This window comes from Uloborus diversus, chromosome 9, assembly GCF_026930045.1.
Source record: "Uloborus diversus isolate 005 chromosome 9, Udiv.v.3.1, whole genome shotgun sequence".
Classification (NCBI taxonomy): Eukaryota; Metazoa; Arthropoda; class Arachnida; order Araneae; family Uloboridae; genus Uloborus; species Uloborus diversus.
Genome location: NC_072739.1, coordinates 78,016,881 through 78,043,067, shown reverse-complemented (window position 1 = coordinate 78,043,067; position 26,187 = coordinate 78,016,881). Strand labels below are relative to the sequence as shown.

At 32.4% G+C, this 26,187-nt stretch overlaps 1 protein-coding gene across 1 annotated transcript in view; it reads right to left on the bottom strand.

The window, feature by feature from the left end:
- Positions 1–26,187, bottom strand: part of LOC129230329 (protein O-mannosyl-transferase Tmtc3-like) — a 192,155-nt gene that overhangs the window by 113,705 nt on the left and 52,263 nt on the right. The window contains exons 3-4 of the mRNA XM_054864728.1: positions 9,435–9,622; positions 7,661–7,797 (exon numbers count right to left, since the gene is read on the bottom strand). Of these exons, the coding sequence (XP_054720703.1) occupies positions 7,661–7,797; positions 9,435–9,622 (325 nt within the window). The remainder of the gene's footprint in view (positions 1–7,660; positions 7,798–9,434; positions 9,623–26,187) is intronic.

The following is a 26,187-nucleotide window of genomic DNA, read 5'->3' as shown; positions in this document are numbered from 1 at the left end:
AGGGAATCCTTTTTGTGCAGAAAAACATTTTCATTGTATGCTGAAATGAAGATTTTTCTAATAATAGTGTTCAACCTTTTGTACAAATGAAAAAAAAAAAAAAATACGAAGGCCAAATTGAAACTACGAGTTTCACCCAGTAAACCTTTAATTTTTTATTCGCGCAAATGCGATATAAAACATTAAAATTATCATCAACGTCATTCGTAAGAAATCATTTTCTACTCCTCTGCTTTCCGCTGAAAAAAAAAATACATTTTGTCTACGTTCGAAAAATTACCCTTAAAAAACGGATTCAGGTTAACTGGTTTTGGTTTTGAATTTTAAGTGTTCGATTAAAAGAGAAACATGTGCGGGAATTTAAGCAGTAACGGTTAAAGCAGCCTGCTATGGGAAACAGTTCAATATTCAAAAATAAAAACACTTATTTTCAATCTAATTTATTACTTCTCTAGAATGTTTGTTTCAATTGCTACGTTAGATATTCGTCATTCTTTAATCAAATCCCATGTTATACGAATAATTTTAAATCGTATCATGCTGGCTAATGACAAAACATAGATGCATAATCTGATTACTTTCTTTCGGCAAAAAGCTTTTTTACTGTTTTTTCACTACGCATTCCTTCAATGAATAGCTTTCGAAAAAGAAGGCGCAGTTGCTAAGTTTGTTGGGGTGTCGGACTGTTAATCAGAATGGCGCCAATTCGAATCCGTGCCAATAAATATCGCTTTAATGTTTCTTTTATTCCCGTCAGATGCTCACATAGGCAGGACTGTATTTGCCACAACCTGTTTTTTCACATGCACAATTACTGCTTTTTCATAAGTCACTACTCAGCCACACTTTTAATGATATTTATGTTTGCATTGAAATTACGTACAACCAAAAGGTGAGCGATGATCAAATTATCACAACGTTGTATTTAACGAGGTTTTGGTACTGATGTCTTCAAATTACATGCCTTCTCTTGTGCGCTTACTTTTTTCCGTTTACTTTTTTCGGTTCTTCTTCAAATGTTCTTTCTTTGAAATTTTTAAAGAGTGAAATGCCTTATGAAACGATTTGAAGCACAGTGCGGAGTTACAACTAGTTGTAATATATTGTGGTTAATCCAAAATATTTTTTGTTATTATAAAATGATTAAATTTTGGTAATTATCATAAAAAAATTTTACATGGTAATAGTGGAGATCTACTGACGTCCAAGGAATAACTTAATTAGTAATAACTAGGCATATTTTTATTTTAAATGCTTGATAACATTTGTTGAGTGCACACGCGGCTTTAAGTGGAACATGTCATTAACAGTCAGACCACCGTTTAAATGGAAAATCAAACATCCGGTTTACAGGCGGAAATGGATGCACGCACATCAAATTTTTACTTTTCCCCCTCATTCAGATAGTTTGTCTTAACTGGACGTTGGACAATTTAAAATAAATCGTGGGCAGACTGTAGCAAATGAATTTTGTCCTTTATTAAATCACTTTCGTTTCCATTCATTAAATAATTCATTTGCGTGCTTTCACTTAATAATTCATTAACTTTTTCGTTTTTTTCATTTATTAGTTAATTAATTCATTTATTATTAAATTCTTTGTTCAATTGTTTATTAACACGTTTATTAAACATTAATTTGCTAAAAGTTATTTTTTATAATCAAGCAGAAAATATTCATTCAAAAATCTTCTATTTTTACCTTTGCCGCATACAAATAAAAAATAATATTTTTTTCCAATGTTTTTAAGGTACAAATTTACTGCAACATGTGAAACTAATGTTTCATTGAAAGCTTTATTATAAAGTAAGGTAGGGGCGGGTAATAAGGCCTACCTAAGGGATATTTGAAATAAAAACTATGCCTCCGAAGCAACAAATTGTAGTATTAAATTCGCATACAGAACAATTACTACAAGAAACTAACAAAAAATCTCCAGTTTTGCAGAAAACAAGCATGAAATAAAACATTTTTTAAAACCTTGTCATTAGACCTTATCATACTGTGGTAGAATAAAAAGGTCTAAGAACTTTAACACTCTTAAATAGTCAAAATGAGCTTCTAACATTGATGATTGAGATCAATTTGAATATGTTTGCATAATTCATGCTTAAAGTTTTCAAAACGAGAAAAAAGTTTTTCTTTAACAACCTTCAGGACACTCAAAATTATCTTTGTCATAAACTGTCACACCGATGCATTCCTTATAATACAACTTGCCGCATTTTAGCTATAGTCTCATGTCATTCATCTTATCCGCTCACAAGTGTGACAGTACCAAATAGCACATCGTTTTCTTTAGTATAATTTCCTTCATTGATTGTTTACTGGTTTACGTAGTTTTTATTTTCTTCTCTTTCTTGTTTCTTTCAAACAAGTCTTTGATGACTGGTGTTCTATGATAATTAATGGCTTTTCTTTTAACAATTGGTGTGCTTTTCCATAATTTTTTACTGGTGTAATCATAAGCTCCTGAAATGCTATATTTTTTAATGCAGTGAGCTGCATATAGTCTTTTTCATCGTCCGAAATTGAAAAGTAAACCATGTGGTAAAACTTTTCAGAAGGTCTGCTTAGGGTACTACTATAATACTAAACCAATTTTTATATAATCGTAACTACTTACTAACATCCATAATGTATTGAGAAAAATTTAAAAATAAGATGTAAAACTGACCAACACTGTTGCCAAAACAAAGTGTAATAAGGCCTACGATCAAATTTGGTAGGCCTTATTAGCCGCTGACGTCATGTACAAAGTAATCAAAAGTAGAGTAGTTGCTTTATATATATAATTCTGACATTAAATATCGATAGAAGCATTGACAACAGAAAACTGGAGCGCAAAACTATATCTAAAAGTGTAATGTTACAAAAATTAATTAACATTCAATCGGATGATTTTTTATTATTCGTGTTGCACAACAGCTTCGCACAAACGAATCGCGTCGCACTGGTCGCAAAAAGCGAGCAGCATGTCGCGACCAGTATGAAGCGCCGTCTAAGAGTGCTAGCTACCTGTGCATCCTTGAGTGGATACGAACATTTTAAATTGTATTTTTGTTGTTTAGGCCTTATTAGCCGACATGCCTTAATACTAGCACCTACCTTTTACTGTTCTTTTATGTACATTAATTTTCAAAATATTTTCAGTTTTTTTTCATTTTGAAGAAAACCAGTTATCTTACTATTTCTCTATTGTCCCGTACAGTAAACAAAGAATTAAAAATAATATTATTACACTTTTTTAAAAATAATGTTGATATTAACCGGTGAATATCAACATTCAATTACCGAAGACAGGAAATCAGAGCGAATATTTATGGTGAATAATTAGTAAATGTAGACATTTTCTAAACGATGCTGGAAACATACATATGAACATACATAGAAAAATATAATACATACATAGAAAAATAATAAACTGCATGGTAAAACATTTTGTTGTACATCAGCAACAGAAAGGACAGTTAAAAAAAAACTGCATTGGAGAAAGTAAAGCTTTTATGCAATTCTACTTTTAGTCGTTTTTTTTTTCTCGTGCTACTATACGCATAAAATATTTTATATTTTATGTTTCCTGATTATTACTCGTAGTCAAAAGTAATGATCCGTTCTTGAAGTTCGAATTTTGTTTTCTAAATCAAGAAATTTTCATGATGTGTCAGTATTTGTTACATCACTTAAACGGCACGATGTACCACTTTTGTAAATTATTCGTTTTGTGGCTAAAAAGAGCAATACATTTTATTAATTCTAGCCTTTTTTTTCTTTCAATTTTTGAGGTATGCCACTTTTGTAGCTGGGGCGACGTATAAAAAACAAAATAGATCATGCTGCCTTTTAAATTGTATCATAAAATCAAACAGTAACTAAATAATTAGCTTCCAGTTTTAGAAACATTTACTATAACAGACAGTTTTCCGTCCAAAACATCATAAGCTGATTCCAAATGCAACATTTAACATTGTACAGTGTATCCAACAACACATTTCGGGCCAAAATTCCGCCCAAAAAGTCCTCCCCCTTTCTTCCCTGCTTTGGGGGCATTTAATATTTCGCACGGCGTTTGGTATTAGGCCTTAGGTAAAGGCGAGCGAGTGCTTCGAGTTTCGGAGTAGCGAAAATCGATACTCTTGCCGCGATATCGATAGGACTTGGCACGTGACCGAAATGCCGCGAAGTGGTGCCGTTTTTCCCGCGGAATGAGGAGTTGAGATGCACGAACGTGTTTTTAAAAAATAATAATAAAAGAGAGAGGAGGGAAAAAAACTAGATGTAGCATTTGTATTCTTTCCTCGAGTTTCTCCTCTTTTGCTTCTATTTTTTGTTCTGTTAGCTCCTTTCTTTGTTGTTTTCTTTTCTGTTTTCGTTCTTATTTCTGTGATGGAAAAGGAATATTTTATCTTGAGCTATTAAGGAGAAAGTGGACTGAAAATTAGAAGATAGAAGCGTAAAATATAATTTTTTTTCTTTTCTTCTTTTTCTGAAACAATTGTTACATCACTACTATTTTTTCGAGTTAAAATATTCTCTATTGAGGAATAATTCTACTTTGGACTCAAGGAAAAAAAAGCTATTTTCAGGAATTTGGTATGTGATTATGAATGAAGATATTGATGTAGGGTTAATTAGGCTTACTGAATACCCTCTTGAAATATATTTAAATATTAAAATACATCATTCATTCAGTTTTAATTTGAAAAAAAACATTCGAAATATAGCGCCTCGTTTAATAGGTGGATCTGCGCTGAGTTTGTGCTGGTTTAACATTTCAAGAATAGGCCACCTAAAATAAAAAATTTTGAATTCTTAAGTTCAATATATACTTAGAACGTGTTCTCTGCACGTAATGATTTTAACTGTTATGTCATGAAATATTGGAGAAAGCATACATTATTGGCATAGGTGCATAGGTGTTAGAACCAAACCAGAAGCCGAACAGCTCTTGATTTAGTACACCCAGAGGTATCGATTCACTGCGAGGACTTTGTGTTGTCGAGCATATTTAACATTCTTCAGTCATTATTAATGCAGACGATGGACTGGTTAGGATCGAACCGGGACCATCCGGTCACAAGTCCGACGCCTTGAACAGGTCACCACGGATTTGTTAGTTTTGTAACTGAACTGAGCTCAAATGTATTTCTTTTTTTTGCGAACAATATGCTAGTACGAAAGAGTTACTAAGGTTTCTTCCTCTGTAAGACACATTTTTTGGTAATAGTTAGAATATATTGTTTTAATCCAGATAACAAAACACACCATCATGGAAAAATAAATCAGTCCAGTTCTACGGAAACATATAATCAACCAAAAAAAAAAAAAGTCCTACGTAAGTGTCACTCATAATATTTACTACCTATTTCTTTTCAAAATTAAAACAGGAAAAAAAAGATGTTAACTGCTGTTTTAATAAAACATATTAAGATTAAACTTACATTATTAAATGAATGTTATTAATAATGATGTCTGATTAAATTTACATAATAGTTTCTGACTTCAGTGATATTTATTGAGCACATTTATTGTTTAAAATTAAAAACGTCAGACTCAGTAACTATTTTATCTATGTTTACTTGTTGTAATTCAGAGTCCTCCCATTTTTAAGTACTCTATTTGTTTCCTGGAATTTTCGATTTACCGAAAGAGGTCCGGTCCTAACCATTTCGGTTAATTGAAGTTCCTAGATGTAATTTATGACAATATCTTTAAAAAGCAGCACTTTAAAAAGCAACAGATGCATCAGTATGTATTGCACATAAATCAAGCGTTCTTTTATGTCGAGTATATAATCAAGAAACTCCTTTATTCCTCATTTAAAAGTCTTAAAATATATAAGTTTTAAACATTGTCAAAAGGCATTTTGTTTGTATTCATTTTGTAACTTCATTTTTTGCGTCCGTGCTCAGAATGAAACTTTCTTTTTTATTAATGCCTAAAACTTTTTCTTATAATAGCAATAACCACATTTATACACCAAAAAAAAAAACAACAACTAAACTGAGACTGGTCACTTTCAAATTCATAACTTCGAAACTCAACTCCCTAACCACATTGCAATGATTAGAAATTTTTACCAATACATTTTACCAGAATCAATATATCTTCATAATTCTAATTTATGCCAGTTACCATGATAAAATATACTTCACTTAAATAATGTTTTATTGAATTTCTTTGCACACATTCCCTACGAAGCAGGAACTTCAACGAAAATGAATCAATATCGCTGCACAATGCTTAGCTTTTCTATTCTATTGCTTAGAGCAAGTGGGGCAATGAATAGGCTTTGTAATTTATAGTCATCACGTGGCTGACTATTGTGCACCCGCATCGACCAATGACTAGCAAGAGCTTTGCTCATCATTCAGATGGAACGAAATTAACTCAGTGCTTGTGGGCATCAAAGGGTCCAAGTTAGTCCCTATGCTGCTGAAGTTAGTCCTTATTGCCATTTACGGTGTTGAATCGTACGAAATGTTTACAGGTTACTAATAAAATACAAAAGCAGGTTTGTTTTCGAGTTGTTATTATGACTTTGACACATTAATGGAGACACATATTGGATTGGAAGTAAAAAACATACCAACCGCTTTAGATATATATGAGCATATTATTAGCAGTCATAAATATTTTTAACGTCTCTACAAGTGTCTATCGCACATTGAAAATCCGAAGTACGCCTCAGAATCTTAATTGAAAGGTATTTTCTTGATTTATCACCGTGGAAAACAGGGTGAAGAGAAAAAGCGATTGAACATTTTAAATATTACATCTGAAAGTTTTGCCATGGTTCGCGCAAGGTGTAGCATATTATAAGCGTTCAAAGCAGTGAGCTTTTCGTTCCCAGCCATCTTTTACGTCATTCTCAAAAAGTTTTTCTTTTTTTGAGGCAATGACTCTTTTGGGAAATTAGCGACCAGAATGAACTTAAAAAAAGAAAAAAAAAGTTACCTGTTACTTTCGAAATATATTCGCAGATCTTTGTTTATATTAACTTTTTTAGCAATTCATTTGTAGCGAAGCCTCCGTGGAGCGATCAGCTAGCGTGTTTGTTTGTTAGCCGAATGTTTTAACCCACCCAGGAGCGTGATCATTTTTAAATTTTTGGGAGAGAAAAAAAGGCGGTTGTGGGACTGGAAGACTGAAGCTATTGATACATTTTACTGCATTGACTGAAACTTAATTCGGTTTGCCGTTTCAATATACTTTCAACATTGTAACTTTATGTTTTTCAACAAAAGCATAGCTTCGTTCGAACAGTCCGATGACTGCCATTTTTGTTTATAGAATTTGTTTCCGTTATGCTCTTCAGTGATTTCGTACATTTCACAGCTATAAATAAATGTAAAGGCAATGACTTCATCCCTTGTGAAACAGCTTAACTATATCAATTTTTTACTATTAAGTAATTTGTCATGCCGGAAATATTTCAGGAAACTTTTAATAAAAGACAAATAATGGAATTATTTTATTACATAACTGGTAATGTTAAGAGTTATTTGCTAGAAAAAAAGGCGTAACAACTCAACTAGGTAGATTTGAGTATTTGTACTCAACGTAATTGTTGCACATTAAGTTCAGTGACTGAAAGTCTGATGACGATTAAACTTTTCTGTAAATTCATTTCATGAATAAACTAAAAAAAAGCACTTACCTGTAAAAGAGGAAGCATACTAGAGCATGGAGTAGGACATTAATTAGGTGATAGCCGAATGGCTTCAGGCCATGGACGGCGTAGTTTGCCCGAAAACTCAAAACTGTCAACGGCCGGTATGACTTGTGGCTGCCCTCCTAAGAAAGAATAATAATAATAAGACATTTTTAACAATAAATTTTTTTTTAAGTATATGTATTTCTAAAAAGTTTACATAAATAATGCATATTAAAATTTATTTTTTAAGTTCTCTAACGATAAGGACACGAAAGAGCTTGTAATTTACGCCGCAGGAAATAGGTGGGTAGCAAATAAATATTATCAGTCTCTCTGTTGAATTGATTTGTCATAGTTGACAACTTAATATTTTCTTTATATGATTGGTGCCCAAAAAAAAATGAGCATTAGTCTTATTTTTTTAATTTTAAAGGTAAGATTATAAAAATTATATTAAAATATTATCCATTAATGATTGACTTATCCTTTAAGTGTTAAGCAATGCATAGCTGAGAAATCTTTGGTTGAGTAAGTAAGGGAACCTCAACTATAATAAGGAAACTACAGCACACTATGTCTTTTTTTGGCTTCGTTTTGCTCCCCACTGTTTGGCAAAGCAATAGGGTCTAACGTTCATCTAGGCCTCTGTGATGTGGTGCGAAATTTGCCAAATATAGACTACGACTCTTTCTTATTTAACCACAGCTTTATTCTCATGTTGACCGCCAATTTTTACCTTGCGGATATTGAAGCGCGTACTCCAATGCTCATATGAACTCGATAGTCTGAATTCCATGTCATAACTATTGCCTTAACAGCAATTGGTAGATTTTAACACGGTAAATGTCGTAGGTACTACTTGGAGGGCCCCAACGGTTTTTAATTCTATGCACAATTGCCCCCTATGGATGAGGTATTATCCCGTACGAAGTTAATAAATGGTCGGACAATTCAACAATAACTTTTGTGTCTCGATAAGAGCCTGTAGAGTGATCGCTTTTCTTAAAAATTCAAGCAAGGCTACATTGCATTTTACTACATTAAGAAGTTGTGCGAAGTTTCCACTTTGCTTATCTTTATAGACAAATGGACAAACGGAAAACAACTTTATACTTTAAAGCTATAGTGAAGATATGATAGCCTGAGTTATTTACCTCTGTTTCGGATAAGAGGGAAGGGTAATTGGAATTCAGTTAAAGTGGGCTACTTTCGCAGCAGGTTTTCAAAAATATTCGAATTGAAATTCGTGCCAGTAACGCGTTTCTTCTTTCGCTGAATTCCCAAAAAAGTGGTAAACTTTGTCAAGATCATAGCTCAACTAACCTAGCTGCACTATAATGGGTACTGTTTTATTGAATAAATTAGGGGTGAAGAAATTTTATTACTAAAAAAATGTGTTTAACCAAAATACGTTAAATCATTCAAAGTGCAAAAAGGACATTATGTTCTGATTATCCGCTTGCTGTGTCAGATAGAAGTAAGCAGTGATGGACATAATCGAGATCTTTCCAAATCGAGAACTCGAGCTATTCATAATCAAGATCTTTTGAAACTCGAGTTGTGATAATCGAGATCTCGAGCGGCGTCAATCGAGAACTCGAAAAGTGACAATCAAGATCTCGAGATGCGATAATCGAGAACTCGAAATTATAAAATCGTGAACTCGAGAACTGATAATAGAGAACTCGTGATAATAGAGCTCTCGAGTGATCTTGAATAATCGAGTGATTCGATTATGATAACTCGATTATGCCCATCACTAGACAAAAGCTCTTACTTTTCTCAAAGGAGTACCCCAGAAGTCATTAAAAAATATGTTGGTTATGGGTGTGTGGGGTCTGAGATCCCTGTTGTCTCTTATGGCAGCCTGGTCGTCGTATGCAAGTCCTGATCTGAGGGAATTGCTGTAACACACGGCTACCAAGGCGGCTAGCAGGAGAGGGCACACACGTTCCAATTCCATCTCTGAAAAGAAAATTCAGAAGTTAGTTCATTCTAATTCCTTAAAAAGAACTCATGACAAGATTAGTTATAAAGACTTACCGCTGCATTCCCGTAACAGGGGAGGTGAATAAGTAGGACATAATAGGGAACGTTAGGTCTCAGAGATAGCTCTATTTTTATTTTTTTTTTTAATCGTATAATTAAGACACATTTCTGCAACTTCCCTTAGATGTTCTTTAGACTTTTATTCAACCGAAAAAAATATTTTTTAGCTTTTAACCGAATTATACCTTTTCGAGGATTTTTTGCTACAGCCTTAAGATTTATCGAGAAAAATCATATGTTGCGGTAAATAACTTAGTTCTCGTAATAAAAACGAATCGAGTATGTATTAATGATTTTTTTGTTATTAAATACAGACAGAACATTTTAATACCAGAAAATTAATGATATCACATTACTGTAAAGTTTTGACCGCACCTTAACTATTGGTATATAACGTTGTATTTCCACGAATAATTCAGCCCTCATTGTCCCTAAACAATTTTTTGCGTAACTTTTGTCAACATTTCAAGCAACTCTGAACCTCATCTAGAACATTTTGCATATCTTCGGCTTAACGAGGATGAGATAAATGAATTTATCTCCGTGGTCATGGTGTTCAGAGCAATGTCTATTTTCTACTACCTATAGAAATCATAATTTTACATGAAGTAGCTTAAGATCCGCACATTTTTTTTCTCCGTTTTAACCAACCAGTTTTTTCATTGGAATTCTCATTTAGAGCAAATCAAGAAATGTATTGTATATGATACTTTTTTAATACTAAAGTGAAACAAGACAAAGTTCTTTTCACTATTTATTGCCAAAAGAGAGAGAGAGAAAAAAAATATCATTTTCTCATAAAGCTTCATCCAAAGTTATGATAGGATATACATTCCAAATCCAAGTGGAAATCTCAACGGATAAAATAAATCCAAAATTCCTTCTGACTCATTTTTCTTTATTTATACATGATATTTTTGCATTTGTTTTATTTTTCTTATCAAGCATAAAGCTGGAGTTTTGTATTTCTCCCATAAGAGTACAACATACCTTTTCAATTGTTCGCAATTCCTTTAGAAGATACAATTTAAAGAACAATCATTACGCCTGATGCTTTAGAGTTCCAGAAACCTCAAGGAAATAAATTTAAGAAATAAAATATAATGACCGCAGAATGTTGGAAGAATCTTCATTTATAATTTGTTACAGAGAAAAAATATGGATTGAAATTTCGGGATTTGTTTCGGCTTTTGAAGTTGTTGTATCGTTTCAAACAGAAATTTATTGAATGAAGATTCATCTAAACTAAAGAAATCTAGTTCTTCCCAGTAAAAGGAACAATGCAAATTTTTTTTCCAACTTACGGTTGTTTTGAAAATGAGTTAACATGCACGGTTGTTTTTAAACTTTATTTAACCAATAAATAAAAATAAACAGTGTTTTAATATAAATGATGATAAGAACAGTTTACCAGCGTTAGATAATTTGTGGAAAGATATGTGGACATGGAAGGTAAATGACATTAAAGTGTTTATAGTAATAGATTGATTTTTCATTTTCCTATACATTTTCTATTTACCATTTTGAAGGGATTTTTTCTGCATTATCTTTACTACTTTTTCTTATAATCAATGCACAAATCAAACATATATAAATTAATATGAGAGATTAGACATTAATTACATCAGCTTCTGATTATGAGGACCTTAAAGTAGTACAGTTTGGTTCATTCAATTGATGTGAGAACGTTGTATATATTTTTTTAATGAAGTAGTAATAAAAAAAAGAAACAGCTTAAAAAGCACCGAACGTACTGATCGCTTTACATTATGTTTGTTAATAATGAATTTCAGTTCTAAATTAAGTATGCCGTAATAGATTTTGTTTTACATTCCGTAAGGATTTTCTTTTGTGGTGTTAATCACGCATGGAATCCCGCTTTTATTTTGCTATTTAGTGAAACTATGTATAAATTTATTTTTTTCACTTGGGTTATTGCACATAGAACTATAGTTAGTGCGAACCTAACCTGGCAGTCTAGTGAAGGCTACGCAGAGTCTAATCGCAAAATTATGATGTTGCCATAGTTGCTTTGTCCCAACTGCAGTTTTAAAGATGGGATTTTTATTTTAGAAATACTAGTAACTAGAGCACCTGATAGAAAATTCTACATTTGTAAAAATGAATGGCAGAAAATTACATTCTAAAGATCTAATTTAAGCAGAACTCTAAAGTCAGAGACGGAATGGTTTGGGGGTAAAAGAGTCGGAGTCAGGAGATGGAAGTTGAATGTTCGAAGAGTCTGGATTGGTCATTTCCTTTCCTAATCCGCAACTCTGCCAGTGTTTGCGGAGTCGGAGTCAGACTGCTTTAAAAAAAGGGGGGGGGGAAAGGCGGAGTCGGATATTTTGCCTCCACCTCCGCAGCCCTGCGGATCATACGTACTTCATAAATTATAAGGGTCCTTTTGCTCAAAGTTAAAAGCGTTAATGAATGCCAGCTCCTTGTGGATTAATTTTTATATGATTGCTTTGCTATATTGTTTACTTCTTTAAATAGTTGTCGCTGCTTTCTTCAGAACAAAACAGTGTACAGTAAAGCCTGTCTACAACGATATAGTGGGACCTAAAAAAATATTGTTAAAGACAGGTTATCGTTAATAGACAGTTTGATTATTCAGGCTGACATTTTGCTGGGGCCAAGGAAAATATCTTTACAGACAGGTTTATTGTTATAGACAGTATCGTTATGCAAATGTTTCACTGTATTAAAACTAGTTACCAGTATAATCTTCCAATTCATTGAAGTAACCCAGTTCTATTCTTATTCTTTTCAACACCATTGACTGAATATCGATCAATCCTAGCAGCATCTTTTTACTTCTAAAATACGAACTTTCCTTCCTCAAGACCGCAGTTCCCTCTTCCGAAGAAGTGTGAACGTGTGTCCCGTGTGCGGCGTGTTCCATTTCCTCCATTTAGGATTTCCCTGTGGACAGAAGGATTCGCTTTCGTTTAAATTGGAGATTCGATTGACTAAAGAAAAAGTTTTTTTTTTCTTTTTTAGTTCCGACCGGCAGTGCAACAGATTCAGGTGGGTTTTTTTTCCACCTTATCTGGAAAGATAAAGATAGTTTTGGTCTAAATAGTGACAGGATTTTTATTATCAAATAAGTTTCATATATAAAAACTAAACAGAACTATCATCATTCTGAAAAAAGAATATTCAGACATCTCTTTTTCAAAAGGTATCACATTTAAAACAAAGCGGTTTAAGTGCCAAAGTTAAAATATGGAAGATAACTTGCATAGTAAGGTCTGTATGCAATTGAATTGTACGGGGAAAGCAAACTGGTATATGCTCATGTATGCAGAGAATATACTCAAAGCTTCTCAAGGCGTAAAAAAATTCCTGAATACTTTTGAAATAGTATCATTTATTTTGGAGGAGTGAAATGTATGAAAACTAAAATAATTATAAGAGTGACCAATTCTCTAAAATATAAAATTCTAATGATGACATGGTAGATGTCAGGATGAGCAAACTTTTCAACAGTTAGATGCACTTTTATAACAGTAAGTGTGCTTGACATTTTGTATTTTAAGAAATAGCAAAAAATTCAAACATTCCTTCATGTTTAAAGTTATTTCCCTACCATTTTTCAGGTTGCTAAATTTTGTTTAAAGCAAAAAACGCGAAGTTACGTTCAACTATATAATTATGGTGAAGATTTCAATTGCATGAAAGACGCTTACAGAAGCGTTAAAAATATTTCTGGTTTTTAAAATAAGGTGTGTTTTTACAATAAAATTTGGTTCTTTGCAGTTGAAAAGACAAGGAAACACACAATGCAAATAGTAAAAGAAAGTCACATCAGCTTTAAGGATCGAAGTAGTACTAGTATCCTTGGTAGGTATTGTTATACAGCAATATTGAAAAACCAATAGACACAGGTTTTATTCAAAACTGAATTAAGTTAACTTTTCCTCTTTGTACCAAGAAAATGATGGAAAAGCAACAGAAGTTGGTTCTACGACGTGTTTATCTGGAAAATATCTTCATCTATACTCTTCCTCTTTTCGTAAAACACATTTCACGTCTCAATTTTCCATACATTTTCGATTTGAGAGGTTGCTGAAACGTAAGCTATTTTTATCGGTTTGTAAAATAAACTTTTGAATGAATTAAATTTGTATAGATTTCTTCAATTTTATTTATTTAACTTATATAGTTGAGGAATTCATAAATATATTTCGCTAAAAAACAAGCAATAAAAGTTTAAGAACTGAAGAAATATCTTTAATCTTGAAAATTAAACGAAAAAATAAAACAACGCAAAGACACACATTTTTACAGATGAAAGCATTGTTTATACATTTACAGCCTGAGTAAAAACTTTAAGGTCAGTATAATTTTCTTTGAAAAAAGGAAAATGAAATTAAAGGGATTTTAATATTATTGCATTATTAATTATTAATGTTCATTGGTAATAAATAACGCAAAAAACGGGATTTGTAAAGCATGCAATAACCAGAAAAGCAGTAGTTCATTCAAAGTTAGCATTTCAGTTTGAGTAAAAACTTTAAGGCCACTAGTATTTTTAAAAAACTGCAAGTACTTATACTGTAATATAAATGTCACATCAGTTAACGAGGTTGTGGAAACCTTTCAACTTGCAGTTTTGTGATTAATGTCTTCAAAGTTTTTGTCCTACTTGTGACGATATCGTAAGGTAAAAAGTTAACTGTTCAAGAAAGAGGGAAGATTGAAACTTTTTCTTCAACAAGGATAAGTATACGTACTATTGCGAAAAAATAGGAAGATCGAAGACTGAAGTCAACATTTTTTTACGATTTAAACACAATTAGGGCAAAAAGAAAACTCGGGAAAATTTAAAGCTTTGTCCTCGCGTCATGGAAGAAGAGTTTAGAAATTATTACATTACCTGAAAAATACTCAACCAGGAAACTTATTCAGACGATAGGTTTAAATGTTTGTAAAAAAACGATATCTAACATAATTAGAAGGTGCGGAAATTTTATTAATGCTGCAAAATTGCTTAAACCTCATTTATTGAAAATGCACAATATAGAGCGTTTCAACTTTAGCTAGGAAATCATGACCTGGGATAACAAATGAATACAAATAATTTTTTATAACGAAAAGAAGTGGAGTTTGGATGGACCAAACGGACGGAAGTACGATTGGCATGATTTACGAAAAGAAAAAGAAATATTCTACAAGCGCCAATTAGATGGAGGCCCTGTCAGAACTTGAGAGTGCTTTGCTTACAATGATGTGTGCTCAGTTGCGTTTGTTTCAGGTAAAATGAACTCACAAGCATATCAAAACGTCCTCCCAAGTCATCTTTTATCAAATGCTGAATTTATTGCTGGAGAAAATGGAAAATATCAGCAAAACAATGCATCTATCCATCCGAGTAACAGTGCAAAAAATAGGCTGCACGTAAACAATGTTGAAACTTTGAAATGACCAACTAAGTATCCAGATCTTAACCCAATAGAGAACTTATTGGGTAACTTAGCAAGAAGAGTTTATGCAAAGGAAAAATGAATGGTAAGAAATACATCCCGAATTTTGTCAAAAACTATTTTCATTCATGAAAACAAGAATATTTGAAGTAATTTGAAGGAATGGCTCCCACACAAGCTTATAAATATTTGAATTTTTGTCCTCGTACGCTTTTTTCTATTCTGCCTTAAAGATTTTACTCAGGTTCAAATATTGATCTGTAATATTTTCTGATAATGAAACACTTACAATTAAATTTTTTTGTCTTTTTTACTAGTATTTAAGGTTAGTAATTATCACTCATATAACTTTTTGGTCCTAAAATTAAGGTGTGTCCAATTTCTCAAAAAAGTGCACTGGGCATAAAGTTTTTACTCAGACTGTACATCACACTTCCCAAGCTTAGGTAGTCGAGAATAAATGAGATAATATTGCATGCGGGGTTTGCTTAATTTTGGTTAAAAAAAAACTGCTAAAATTATGAATTTTCATGGAAATTTTCCCCGTCAACGTGTTTGCAGAATGCTTAAAAATTTCTGGACTTGTGGTTGGTGAGTGTGTTGTTTAAAATATCTTGGAAATAATCGAATCAAAAGCAGGGGTTCCGTATATGGAAATGGCATTTTGTGTAAAAGATCCTGCTCGTGAGGGAAAAACATAACATTTAGTCAGGGTTAATTAAAAAGCCGATTTTTGTAAGCAATGCGGTACATAACATCTTTTGGGGCTGCTCAGACCTGTAATAATTGATATACCATAAAATTAAACATTTACCTGTGCTGTTAAAGCTGTAACGAGACCAAGGATCTAATAGAATAACTTAAAACTTTATTTTAACGCTTTTATAAAAAACTGAAATAGCATATCCTTTTTCGGTTTTAGTAATCTATAAAATAAATGTAAAAAGTAATAAATCATTAAAATTGAAGAACACGTATTACATTTTTCCTAAAGCTTTTCTGCCCTTATCAAACATTTTACATCATATATGTTTCTGTAAAACTTACCAAATCGGACTCATTACATTGCATACATGTTTTAAGAAACACTACTGACTCATATTTCATTATCCATAACACGTAAAATATGTCCTTCATGTGCGGTCAACTGTGTTGAGTTTCACTAACACCGATTTTCCACATTCCATATTAACCCTGGGTAAATCTCTTTCGATACATAGTTGATGATTTTGGCGGGATGAATAAATAAAAAAAATCTGGCCATGATACGCTTCCAAAATCTAAATTTGGAAATCCATTTACTGTGATAAAACCGTCCTTTCCATCTTACTACGAACAATGCCTGTACCCTGGAAATGTAAGTTTATGTGTTCGGTCTGTGTGTAGTATGTTCCATTTTCTCTTTTTAGTATTTTTCTCGTGAACAAAATGATTCGCTTTCGCTTAAATTGGAGACTTGATAGTAGAGTTGAAATGTGTGTTCTTTTTTTCTTTCTTCTAAATCTAGATGGGCGGATTTCCTAAAACTATTTTTAGCGAATAAATGGAAACTTCCTTTTTTTCTTCGAGTGGCTACAATAAAATAGTACAATGAAAGTAGTGCAAAAATAAATAATACGTTTAAATCTGATTTTTGAAAAAGAAATATTATGCTTTATTTTTCAAAGCGACAAATCATACATAAATTCTAACTCTTCTAAAAAATCGTGTCCTGTTGCGGTCCAGTTTTCACACTATGCAAGGTGTTTACAAAGTTTGCTCTAATGAAGAATATTTTTTTTAGCCTACTTTCCCAGTGAAAGTCAGAAAAAGAAGAAAAAAGCATGAAAGAAGGCGTAACGTATCTTAAAAATATCGCGAAAAACAAAAACAAAAAAAGTCAAAAATAAATAAAATAATTAAATAAATATCGAAAAATTAAAAATTGGAAAGTAGGGTATTGGGATGGGGAAAAATGTCTGTCGGTCCGTCGGTCTGTCTGTCTGTCCCCCCCCCCTAATAACTTTTGAATGAATAGTCCGATTCGAACAAACTTTTTTTTGTTCGAGAGATCTCGGCAAGGACACCTCATTCCTATATTTCACTTTTTGATTTGAACTATTTTTTGTTCAATTTTGAACAGTTCAAAAAACTTAACATTAGCGCCTACGGGGAAATTGAAGGCAATTCTGAACTATGAGGCGAATTTGCTTCAAACAAACTTTGTAGGAAAAAACTTTTGATAAAAAACTTGTATATAAAATATATTTTTGATTTGAACAATTTTCCGTTCAATTTTGAACAGTTCAAATCCCTTAACATTAGCGCCTACGGGGAAACTGAAAGTCAATATAGATTCCGTACTTGAAGGCGGATTTACTTCAAACAAATTTTGTTGGAAATAGCTCGACTCCAAACTCCAGACTCCGACTCCGATAATTTAGGAGCACCTGACTCCGACTCCTGTGCCCGACAATTAATCGGACTCCGACTCCCCGACTTCGACCATGACTTCGTAGCTTTGGCAAAAATTTATAAACGGAGGACAAACGACTGAGTCCGATTCTCGGATATTCGACTCCGACTCCTTTATCTCAAAATGAGATTGACTCCGACTCCGCAGCTATGGTTTTAACTGCGAAATAATTATTGTTGATATGACATTTTATTTTATTTTCACGCTAAAATTTTAATTTAAGTATTTAGTTTTCGGGGAATAGTCTCGAAGTCATTTATGTTTCTACATATAGATATGCGCAGACGATTATTATTATTATTAGTATTATTACTAATTTTTTGACAATGAAAAGTATTTCTTTAAGTTGACATTTTATTGTTTTTATTTTTTTTGGTAAGTGCATTTATTCATTTAAAAAATCATTTTTGGCAACAGGGGAAAAATAAACTATTTTTTTTTATATGATGTATTTATTTTAATGAGTTTATTAATTTTAATTATTATTTTTTCGTTTTGAAAGCTGTTAAAATTTTTTTTAATTAAAAAAAATCTATTAACTGCTTTGTTTAAAAGGTGCTGCTATTTTATTTGTTCGTTTTTTTCTTATTTTCTTATTTTTTACGCATCTAATTTTTTCAGATGAGTGAGGAATGTTTTATGCCTAGAAATTAGCTTAAAATATTTAAAAAATATGTTTGAGACAATTTGCGACTTTAGCTATTTTTGAGAATATTGATCAGGTACTAGAAAGTAGTATGGGTATACGAGAATGTAGGCTCGTATAGTTCTAGATAGAACTTCTTGTTTAAATATTTATGTCATATACATAATGATTTTTTTAAAAAAATTGGTTCCTCAGCTCATAATTTTTTTTTTTAAATCTTATTAACACAATATTAGCTAAATGCATGTAAATAGCGCTAACGTTGACAACTGAAAACGGAACCTAAAAATGAAAGAACTAAGGGGGATTTGAAGATAAATCTCCCTAAAAAATTTGGTTTGTTCAAAAATTGAAAATTCTAATATGACAGTTTATGTACAGTTATAAGAACTGTTTGGGCAAACTTTCATCCTCTCAGCCAACCTTACGGTAAGTTTTGACTGCGCTAGTGCCTGGAAAGTTGAAAATCTTCTCAGAACTGGAAAAGTGCACATGTAGAAGGTATTAGCGTTAAAAAAAAGAAAAAAAAAACTTTGAGATAAGGATTTTTACAGGTGCAAGTCTTGGTAAACACTCTATATACTTCGATGTCCTAATATATGTATTAATGCCTTATGCGTGTAGAAAAAAAACGTAGTATTAAATTTTAAGAAATAAATTTGTGCGTGATCTTCACATACTGTACTTATTTTCCGATAAATCTTATTGTAAAAGAGAACAAGCTCCATTTCTCCTAACCTTACTTTAAGCAAGACACTTAAATATCGTAGTTTCATACTTTTTGATTTTTAAAAACATTCGTAGCTGAACAAGCACTCATAAATTACACTCCGTTTCATTAAAGAATATACCAATAAATAAACTCACAAAAAACTAGTTTTTTAGCACCCCAAAAGTCTCAAATATCTTTTAATCTTTAAACTGAACTTTTCCGCAATAACTTTTCTAATTTTGATCAGCAATTTTATTCTTAATTAATACCCTACGCATTGAAAGTCATATTATCACCGCAGTTTTAAGCAAGTGACAAGATATCTCACATAACTTAATTCTTAAAAAATAGATGTTTTTTATATAGATTAATGATATGTACAACCCTTAACCCACTTAGTATCACCTTTCATAATTACTTAAACTTTAGGAAAGTCTTACACGTGTGATTATCTTGTTAAGCAACGTCTTAAGTTTCGTATATGTCAGCGTCTTAAACTGCAAGGGAGTACGTGGTTAATCTCTTCCAAACTTTGCAAAGGTTAAGACAAAGACTGTCATGTAGGGCTTCATCACTTAAGTTTCTTTTTTTTTTCATGAGTGATAACTTTTCTTGCTGGAAAACGTTAATCAAGAGAGGATATCCTTACAAGTTCTTTGTGGTGTTATTAAAAATAAACGTAGCTTTATTGGTATTATTTTAATAATGCCATAGCATCAAAGCACATGCTTTTACTAATTCCTCTCATTTGACACCATTGATCAGATTTCTTATCCGCCACGAAGAGGCAAAGATGAAAAACTTAGGAAGTTTACCGCCATTATTTTAGTCATTTACCATCTTTATCTTTCCTAATAATAAAGTTCTCTCTGTCAGGATGTCTGGATCGCTGTGACGCGCATAGCGCCTACACCGTTCGGCCGATTCTCATGAAATTTAGCAAAGTTAGTTTATAGCATGGGGGTGTGCACCTCGAAGTGATTTTCCGAAAATTCGATTTTGTTCTTTTTCTATTTCAATTTTAAGAACATTTTCCGGACCAAAATTATCATAAGATGGACGAGTAAATTACAAAATTATCATGACGTGGAATGAGAGGGCGAATGAACATAGCCAATTGGCGAGAAATTCATCATCCATTATTTGTAAATGTACAGGTGAACCAAATAACCTTTTGATTTTCTACTACGGGCAAAGCCGTGCGGCTACCACTAGTTTAAATAAAAAAAAACGGACACTTTACTTTAAGAAAGCATACGTTTTTAGGTATGCTGGTATGTTTTGCACAACTGAAGAGTCAACGAATGATTTAATGTACACAATATGCAGCCTTATTCTTGTATCCAAATATAAATTTAAATCTTGAAAAGAAGTTGGCATGTAAAGCGTAAATAAATAAATAAATACATTATATATATATATATATACATAGAGCTTTGAATTTTCATTTCATTAATAAACTACTCAGCAATTAAAAAAGTGTTTACCCAGCACCATCCGTGAGTTATAATCTTCCAATAAGCCCCATTATGCATTCGAGTATATTTAAATTCCTCATGAGCTTTGCCTTTCCGCAATGAAATTCTTCCCGGCGATTAATAAAAATGATAATCATCAATATAGCATAGTTTGGGAGGAATTGAGCCGCTCTAGTGTCCGTGAATAAATGTAAAAATCTTGTCCTTTCCTAATGATATGCAAATGAGGAAGGCTACATTGTTCGCGATTACCATGTTCAATAGAAGATGACATAAATTAAGCCTTCAACGGAGACTCGTTAAAGCCTCTTTGCTAATCTCATTCGAAGTTTTCCGAGATTATGCAATAGCTTGGTCTTTTGTGACGTGGAATTTCCACAGAAAAATAATGGTTTTTTATTCTTCTATGACGAGGAGATTAAATGAAGCTTACATCCATATTTCATATTTGTTCTTAATAAGAAGTAATTGGCTCGTCAATTAATGAAATTTGCACTTTTATATATATTATTAAGGAATTATGGCAGGATGAAAAAAGAATTGTGCATGTGAATTGAGCATTGAAGTCTTCGTTTCAACAATTAATCCTTTTCACTTTAATTAAATCTATACGTAACGGGATCAATGACTATCATTCGGTTAAAAATTTTGAAAAAATACATTTGATATTTTTATATTCTTTGAGAAATACAGGCCTACTAAGAATAAAGAAAGCTGATTGGAGATTAAAAATGAATGAATAGAAGCTTTGGCTTTTAAATTTTTTGGTAACAATTTTATTTGCCTTTGTTTAATCTAACATCCGAAAACATATGATATTGCTCTCGAAAAATATTTTAAAAAAATTAGGAAGTATAGATTAATGTCAAAATTTTGCAGTTTGATTCTCATTTTAGCTGCTAAAGAAGCAAATGCGTGAAGAATGATTCAGTTTCTTTCGGAACATTCCTGTTCTTTTAACTTATGCCAGAAATTATTTTTGAAATCCTTCATAGTTTGCCATTACTAAGTTCAAAATTTAAAGCAAAAGGAACAAAAAGTATCAAGGGTGAATAACGCTATAAATGTTAACAGAATTTAAGGACAAATGTTTATCCTATTCGGTTTTTCAATAGCAATTAAAAGAAGGCGTAATCAGTCATTAACCTGGTTTTTATAAGACACTCCAAACCAACTCCATTATAATAAAAAAAAAAAATTTAGGAAGTTATTCTTGTTAATAGTTACGACTGCAGATTGAAATCCAACCCCCCCCCCCCCCATTTAAAAGAAAAACCAAACAGATATATAAACGAACAATTGAAAGCCTATGTTTAGTTTTGGTTATTTGACGCTTTGGATGATATAGGAAACAATTTGTACTGTTGTAAGTTGCATAAAGTCGCCACAAGCGGCTAAGAGGATTTTTTCCTTTCAATCATAGCTTTTACTTATAATATTTTCAGCACTTCAAGCCTTCTCAGGGCTTTTGTAAGCTTTCGTGGTTTGTAAATCGCTTTCTTCCGCTAAAAATTACTATTTCTCTATAACTATAATCAACAACTATATTTGCAAATGCAAAAACCATAAACTCAAAAATATTTATGTTAAAAGATACATTAAGAATTTTGGGTTTTATAAAAAGTTTTTTTTATTAGATTTTTTATACTTCCCCTAAATAGATTGGGTCATTCTAGCGAATGCTTAGGCATTACATAGGGAAGAGCGGCGCAAAGCGATTAGACCTTTGTATGCCCCCGCATGGTGTGTAACTGGCGATGCACACGTAAGTCATGTTTACCCGAACACCCCCGAGTTTTAATCACTCCTAGAGAAGCAGCAGTGAAGCGGAATGGCACAACCAGTCTTCAAATAAAAAAAAGATACATTTCTTTAAAAAAATAATAAAGTTTTGTAACATGATTAGAAGAAGATCAGCTATTTTTTTTTTTTTTTTTTTGATTATCAATAATATTACGCTATTCTGACACCATCCACATAGAAACTGCGATAGTCATTTCGCTTGTTTCTTTTCTAAATTTAAGGTTATAATTATTTAAATAAGAAACATGACTTCAGGCAAAGCGCATATAGGATTTAATAATATATTTATTTATAATTTCTTGACTCATGTGCTGACTTAGATTTTCCATTTCAATAGGATAAATATAACTTTAAAAAGTTATTTTTATTAGGGCTTATTAATTAGTCGATTCATTCAACCAGTTATTTCTTTATGTTTTATAAACAATTGTGGTGACTTTAAATTGGATAAGTACAATTTTTTCATTTTTTTATAATGGCAGGTAGCTAGTCAATCATTTTAATAATTATAACTTCATATTTAAATGGCAAATGTACCAAATCATAATTAGTTAAGCTTACCCGCTTTGGGCTCCTGGTAGGGCAAAGCGAGTTTCTCAACTGTCTGTAATGTTTGAAAATAAATAAACATTGGGATAAAATAATACAAAAATCACTTTTTATTTTTAAGTTCAAGAACCCTGCTATGAAATAAAACCGAAATTGTTGTGATAAAACACAACAACTACAATTTTCGCCCGTTCTTTGTTTATCTACCCGCTTTGGACCACCTTCCCTTACAACGAATACCTAAGTATTTAATAATTCTCATAAACAGCTGGAATTGTGCTATACTGCCTGAGCATTCAATGAAATTCCGACGTTTTGTACTTTGCCACAGTGTAAAAACAATTCGAAAACGTTCTTAGGAAAATAATGGGCAGCTGATGGGCCCAATTTCTGCCAGTAACATACTGATCGTGCAAAAAACAAGAACGTTTTTCCCTAAATGGCAGTAACATTTTTTGAAATTATTCTTGAAACTTTCTGGAGAATTTGGAAATATCCCCAGTTAATCCAGTTATGTCTGGAGAACTTCAAGAAATATTTGGTAGGTATAATGTAATTGGTTGGAACCTTTCTGATTAACCAAGACAGCTCCAGAAGCATTAATGCAACGATGACCAAAGCTAAAACAGACTTAAAAGTAAAAACCAAACATATCCCTTTGCCTTGCAAAGCTGCAGCTATCCTGAGACGTATTCGCTCTCCTTCGGAGTTTAGTCAGCCTGGACAGGCCGTAATCGAAATAAAACATATACACTTAATAAATATGATCAGTCAATCTTTAAACTGGTAGGTAAAAATATTTTTCACAAGAGTGAAAAGTCCGCTTTCGTGTAACTTGTAGCAATTCATTAAACAATTTTGCTAAAATACTTGATTTTAGGGGAAATAGATGACAACTTGTGAAATCCCGGAAGTTTCCACGGAAATAATCAGTGACGATTCGGACTTATTTTACAATGCGGTAACATTGCATTTTTTTTTCTTTTTAAAAACACCGCAAACTGCATTATTCTCCTTTAGGGCTCATGTTCACAAATCCTTAATGATGTGTTTTAAACTTTTTGTTTTATATTAATCTAAAACATAATAGGGTAACGGTCCCAGTAATTCGTACTTTAAGAGTTTGTCCGTAAACTTACCTCAGTTTTCATTACTTAGGGAAAAAAATATTCACTTGCAAATATTTTTGCATCAAAGAATGCACATCTGTGCATCTATTTAGTTCATTAAAAGCAAAAATATTTGGATTGATATTTTCATAAAAATATATGTATAAAAAGTTACCAAAATCACCAGTAATTGGCACCTGATACCCAGTGTATGACATCTTGTGATCCAATAATTGGCACATGCTAATAGAACTGGAAAATCACGATATTTCTCACTTTTTGATTACATAAAAATTTTATCATCATAAGAAACATAATTAATGTGAATTTAAAGTAGGTAATTTTACATAAATTAATATTAAATCACATATCTTGACCTTGAAAAAGAATTTTAGAAAAGTAAAAATAAATTTAGAGTGTTGCATGGAAAAAAATATCGACATTACTGCTGTTTCATTAGTTTGTATGCAGTTTTGATTTTACGAATTCTAGTTGTTTCCACAGAAAAAGGAACATTAACCTGGTGATTCTAAGGGACCATAAAAGATGAAAAAATTCTCAACTGTCGCAATATCTGACTGCTGGCCAAACATATTTTTTCATTATTGCTTCTCTTAAAAATTTAAGAGTATATTCTGTAAGATTCAAATCAATAGTAAAACCCGTTTAATATAGTTGCTGCAAAAAGTATTAGAAAGTCAACTAGTGACATATTGCGCAACACATTAGTGTTTATTGGTACATGTGCCAATTACTGGAGACTAGCAAAACTGAAGCACCACTGAATGGCATCCATCATTATTTCAAAAATCCAAAAAGAGACAAAAATATACTTCTTTGTACATTCTGAAAGTAACACTTATGACTAAACAAAACTTTTGACAAACAAGATTTAAAATATATTTTAAATCAGATTTTAATTGATTGATGCGCATGCTTCCCTTAAGCCAAAGAAGATACTTTTGCAGTAATGGCTGATTTGACACAAGCCACAATTTTTTCTCTTTCCTTTTCACTGCTACCATTTAGTAAGATGAATTGAAGATGTAATCTTCAAAGTAAATATGCGTTTAATTGGTATACAGCCTTCTACTTTTGGAAGATTCGTTGCGAATCTTATTTTAGGTCATTTTTGTTGGAAGTGCCAATCAATGGTGACCTGCCAATCACTAGGGGCTGTTACCCCAGTTAAATTTTTCTATTCTTAGTAATGTATTTTCTTTACTAATAATAAAGCTGAAAGTCTCTCTGTATGCATATCGGGATCTCTCTCTGTCTGGGTCTCTGACGCGCATAGCTCTAGACCGTTTGACCAATTTTCATGAAATATGGCACAAAATTAGTTTGTACTACGTAGGTGTGCACCTCGAAGCGATTTTTCGAAAATTCGATTTTGTTCTTTTTGTATTCCAATTTTAAGAACATTTTACCGAGCAAAATATCATAACGTGGACAAACAAAGTACCGGGGACTAGCAATTTACCATAATGTGGACGAGCAAACTACCATACTTGACTATGGACAAGCAAATTAACATAGCGAATTGGAGAGAAATTCATCATCCATTATTTGTAAATATACAGGAGAACCAATTGATCGCTCAATTTTCTATTACGGGCTAAGTCTTGCGGTTACCACTAAGTAGTTTGAAATAAAATATTTCTAAAGCCTTTTAACTTTCTAACTGGTTATGAATAGAACGTTAACGCAGGAACAGTTATGTGATGGCTATAAAAAAAGGGCTCCAAATGCTATATTTTTCTGACGAATATACTATAAATTGTTCTTCAGATCGTATGTCAAACGTGCAGCCGAATACAAAGATTTTGCCTCAAATTGAAACAAATTGAAAAAATGTGTTTGAATTTGAAAGACGATGAAAAATCCTTTTTCATATTCACGATCACACCACTATTAAGATCGCTAAACCCGATCAGAAAACAATCCTGCATGTAAAACTGTCTCGGAAAATACCGCCTGCAAACCCTTTATCGAACACCGCTTTTACATTACCCTAAACAGAAAAACAATTCCGCTTCCCCCTTTTCAAGTTCTATATTTCTCGTCGGGCAAAACGAATCGAAAAGCGATACCGATTTACGAAGCCTGTAATAAATATGCAGAGCTAATACATAGCCCCATAACGGGTGGCCCCGACGAAAAGCCTCTTTCCATAAATCGGGAATAAATTGTCGTCTGAAAGCCCACCTGTCTTTCACCAGCCCCTGCTGAAGCATCGGCGAGGCTCTAAGTGGTCGATTTCTGGTGAAATATTCCCTTTTACGGCCTGCCCATAA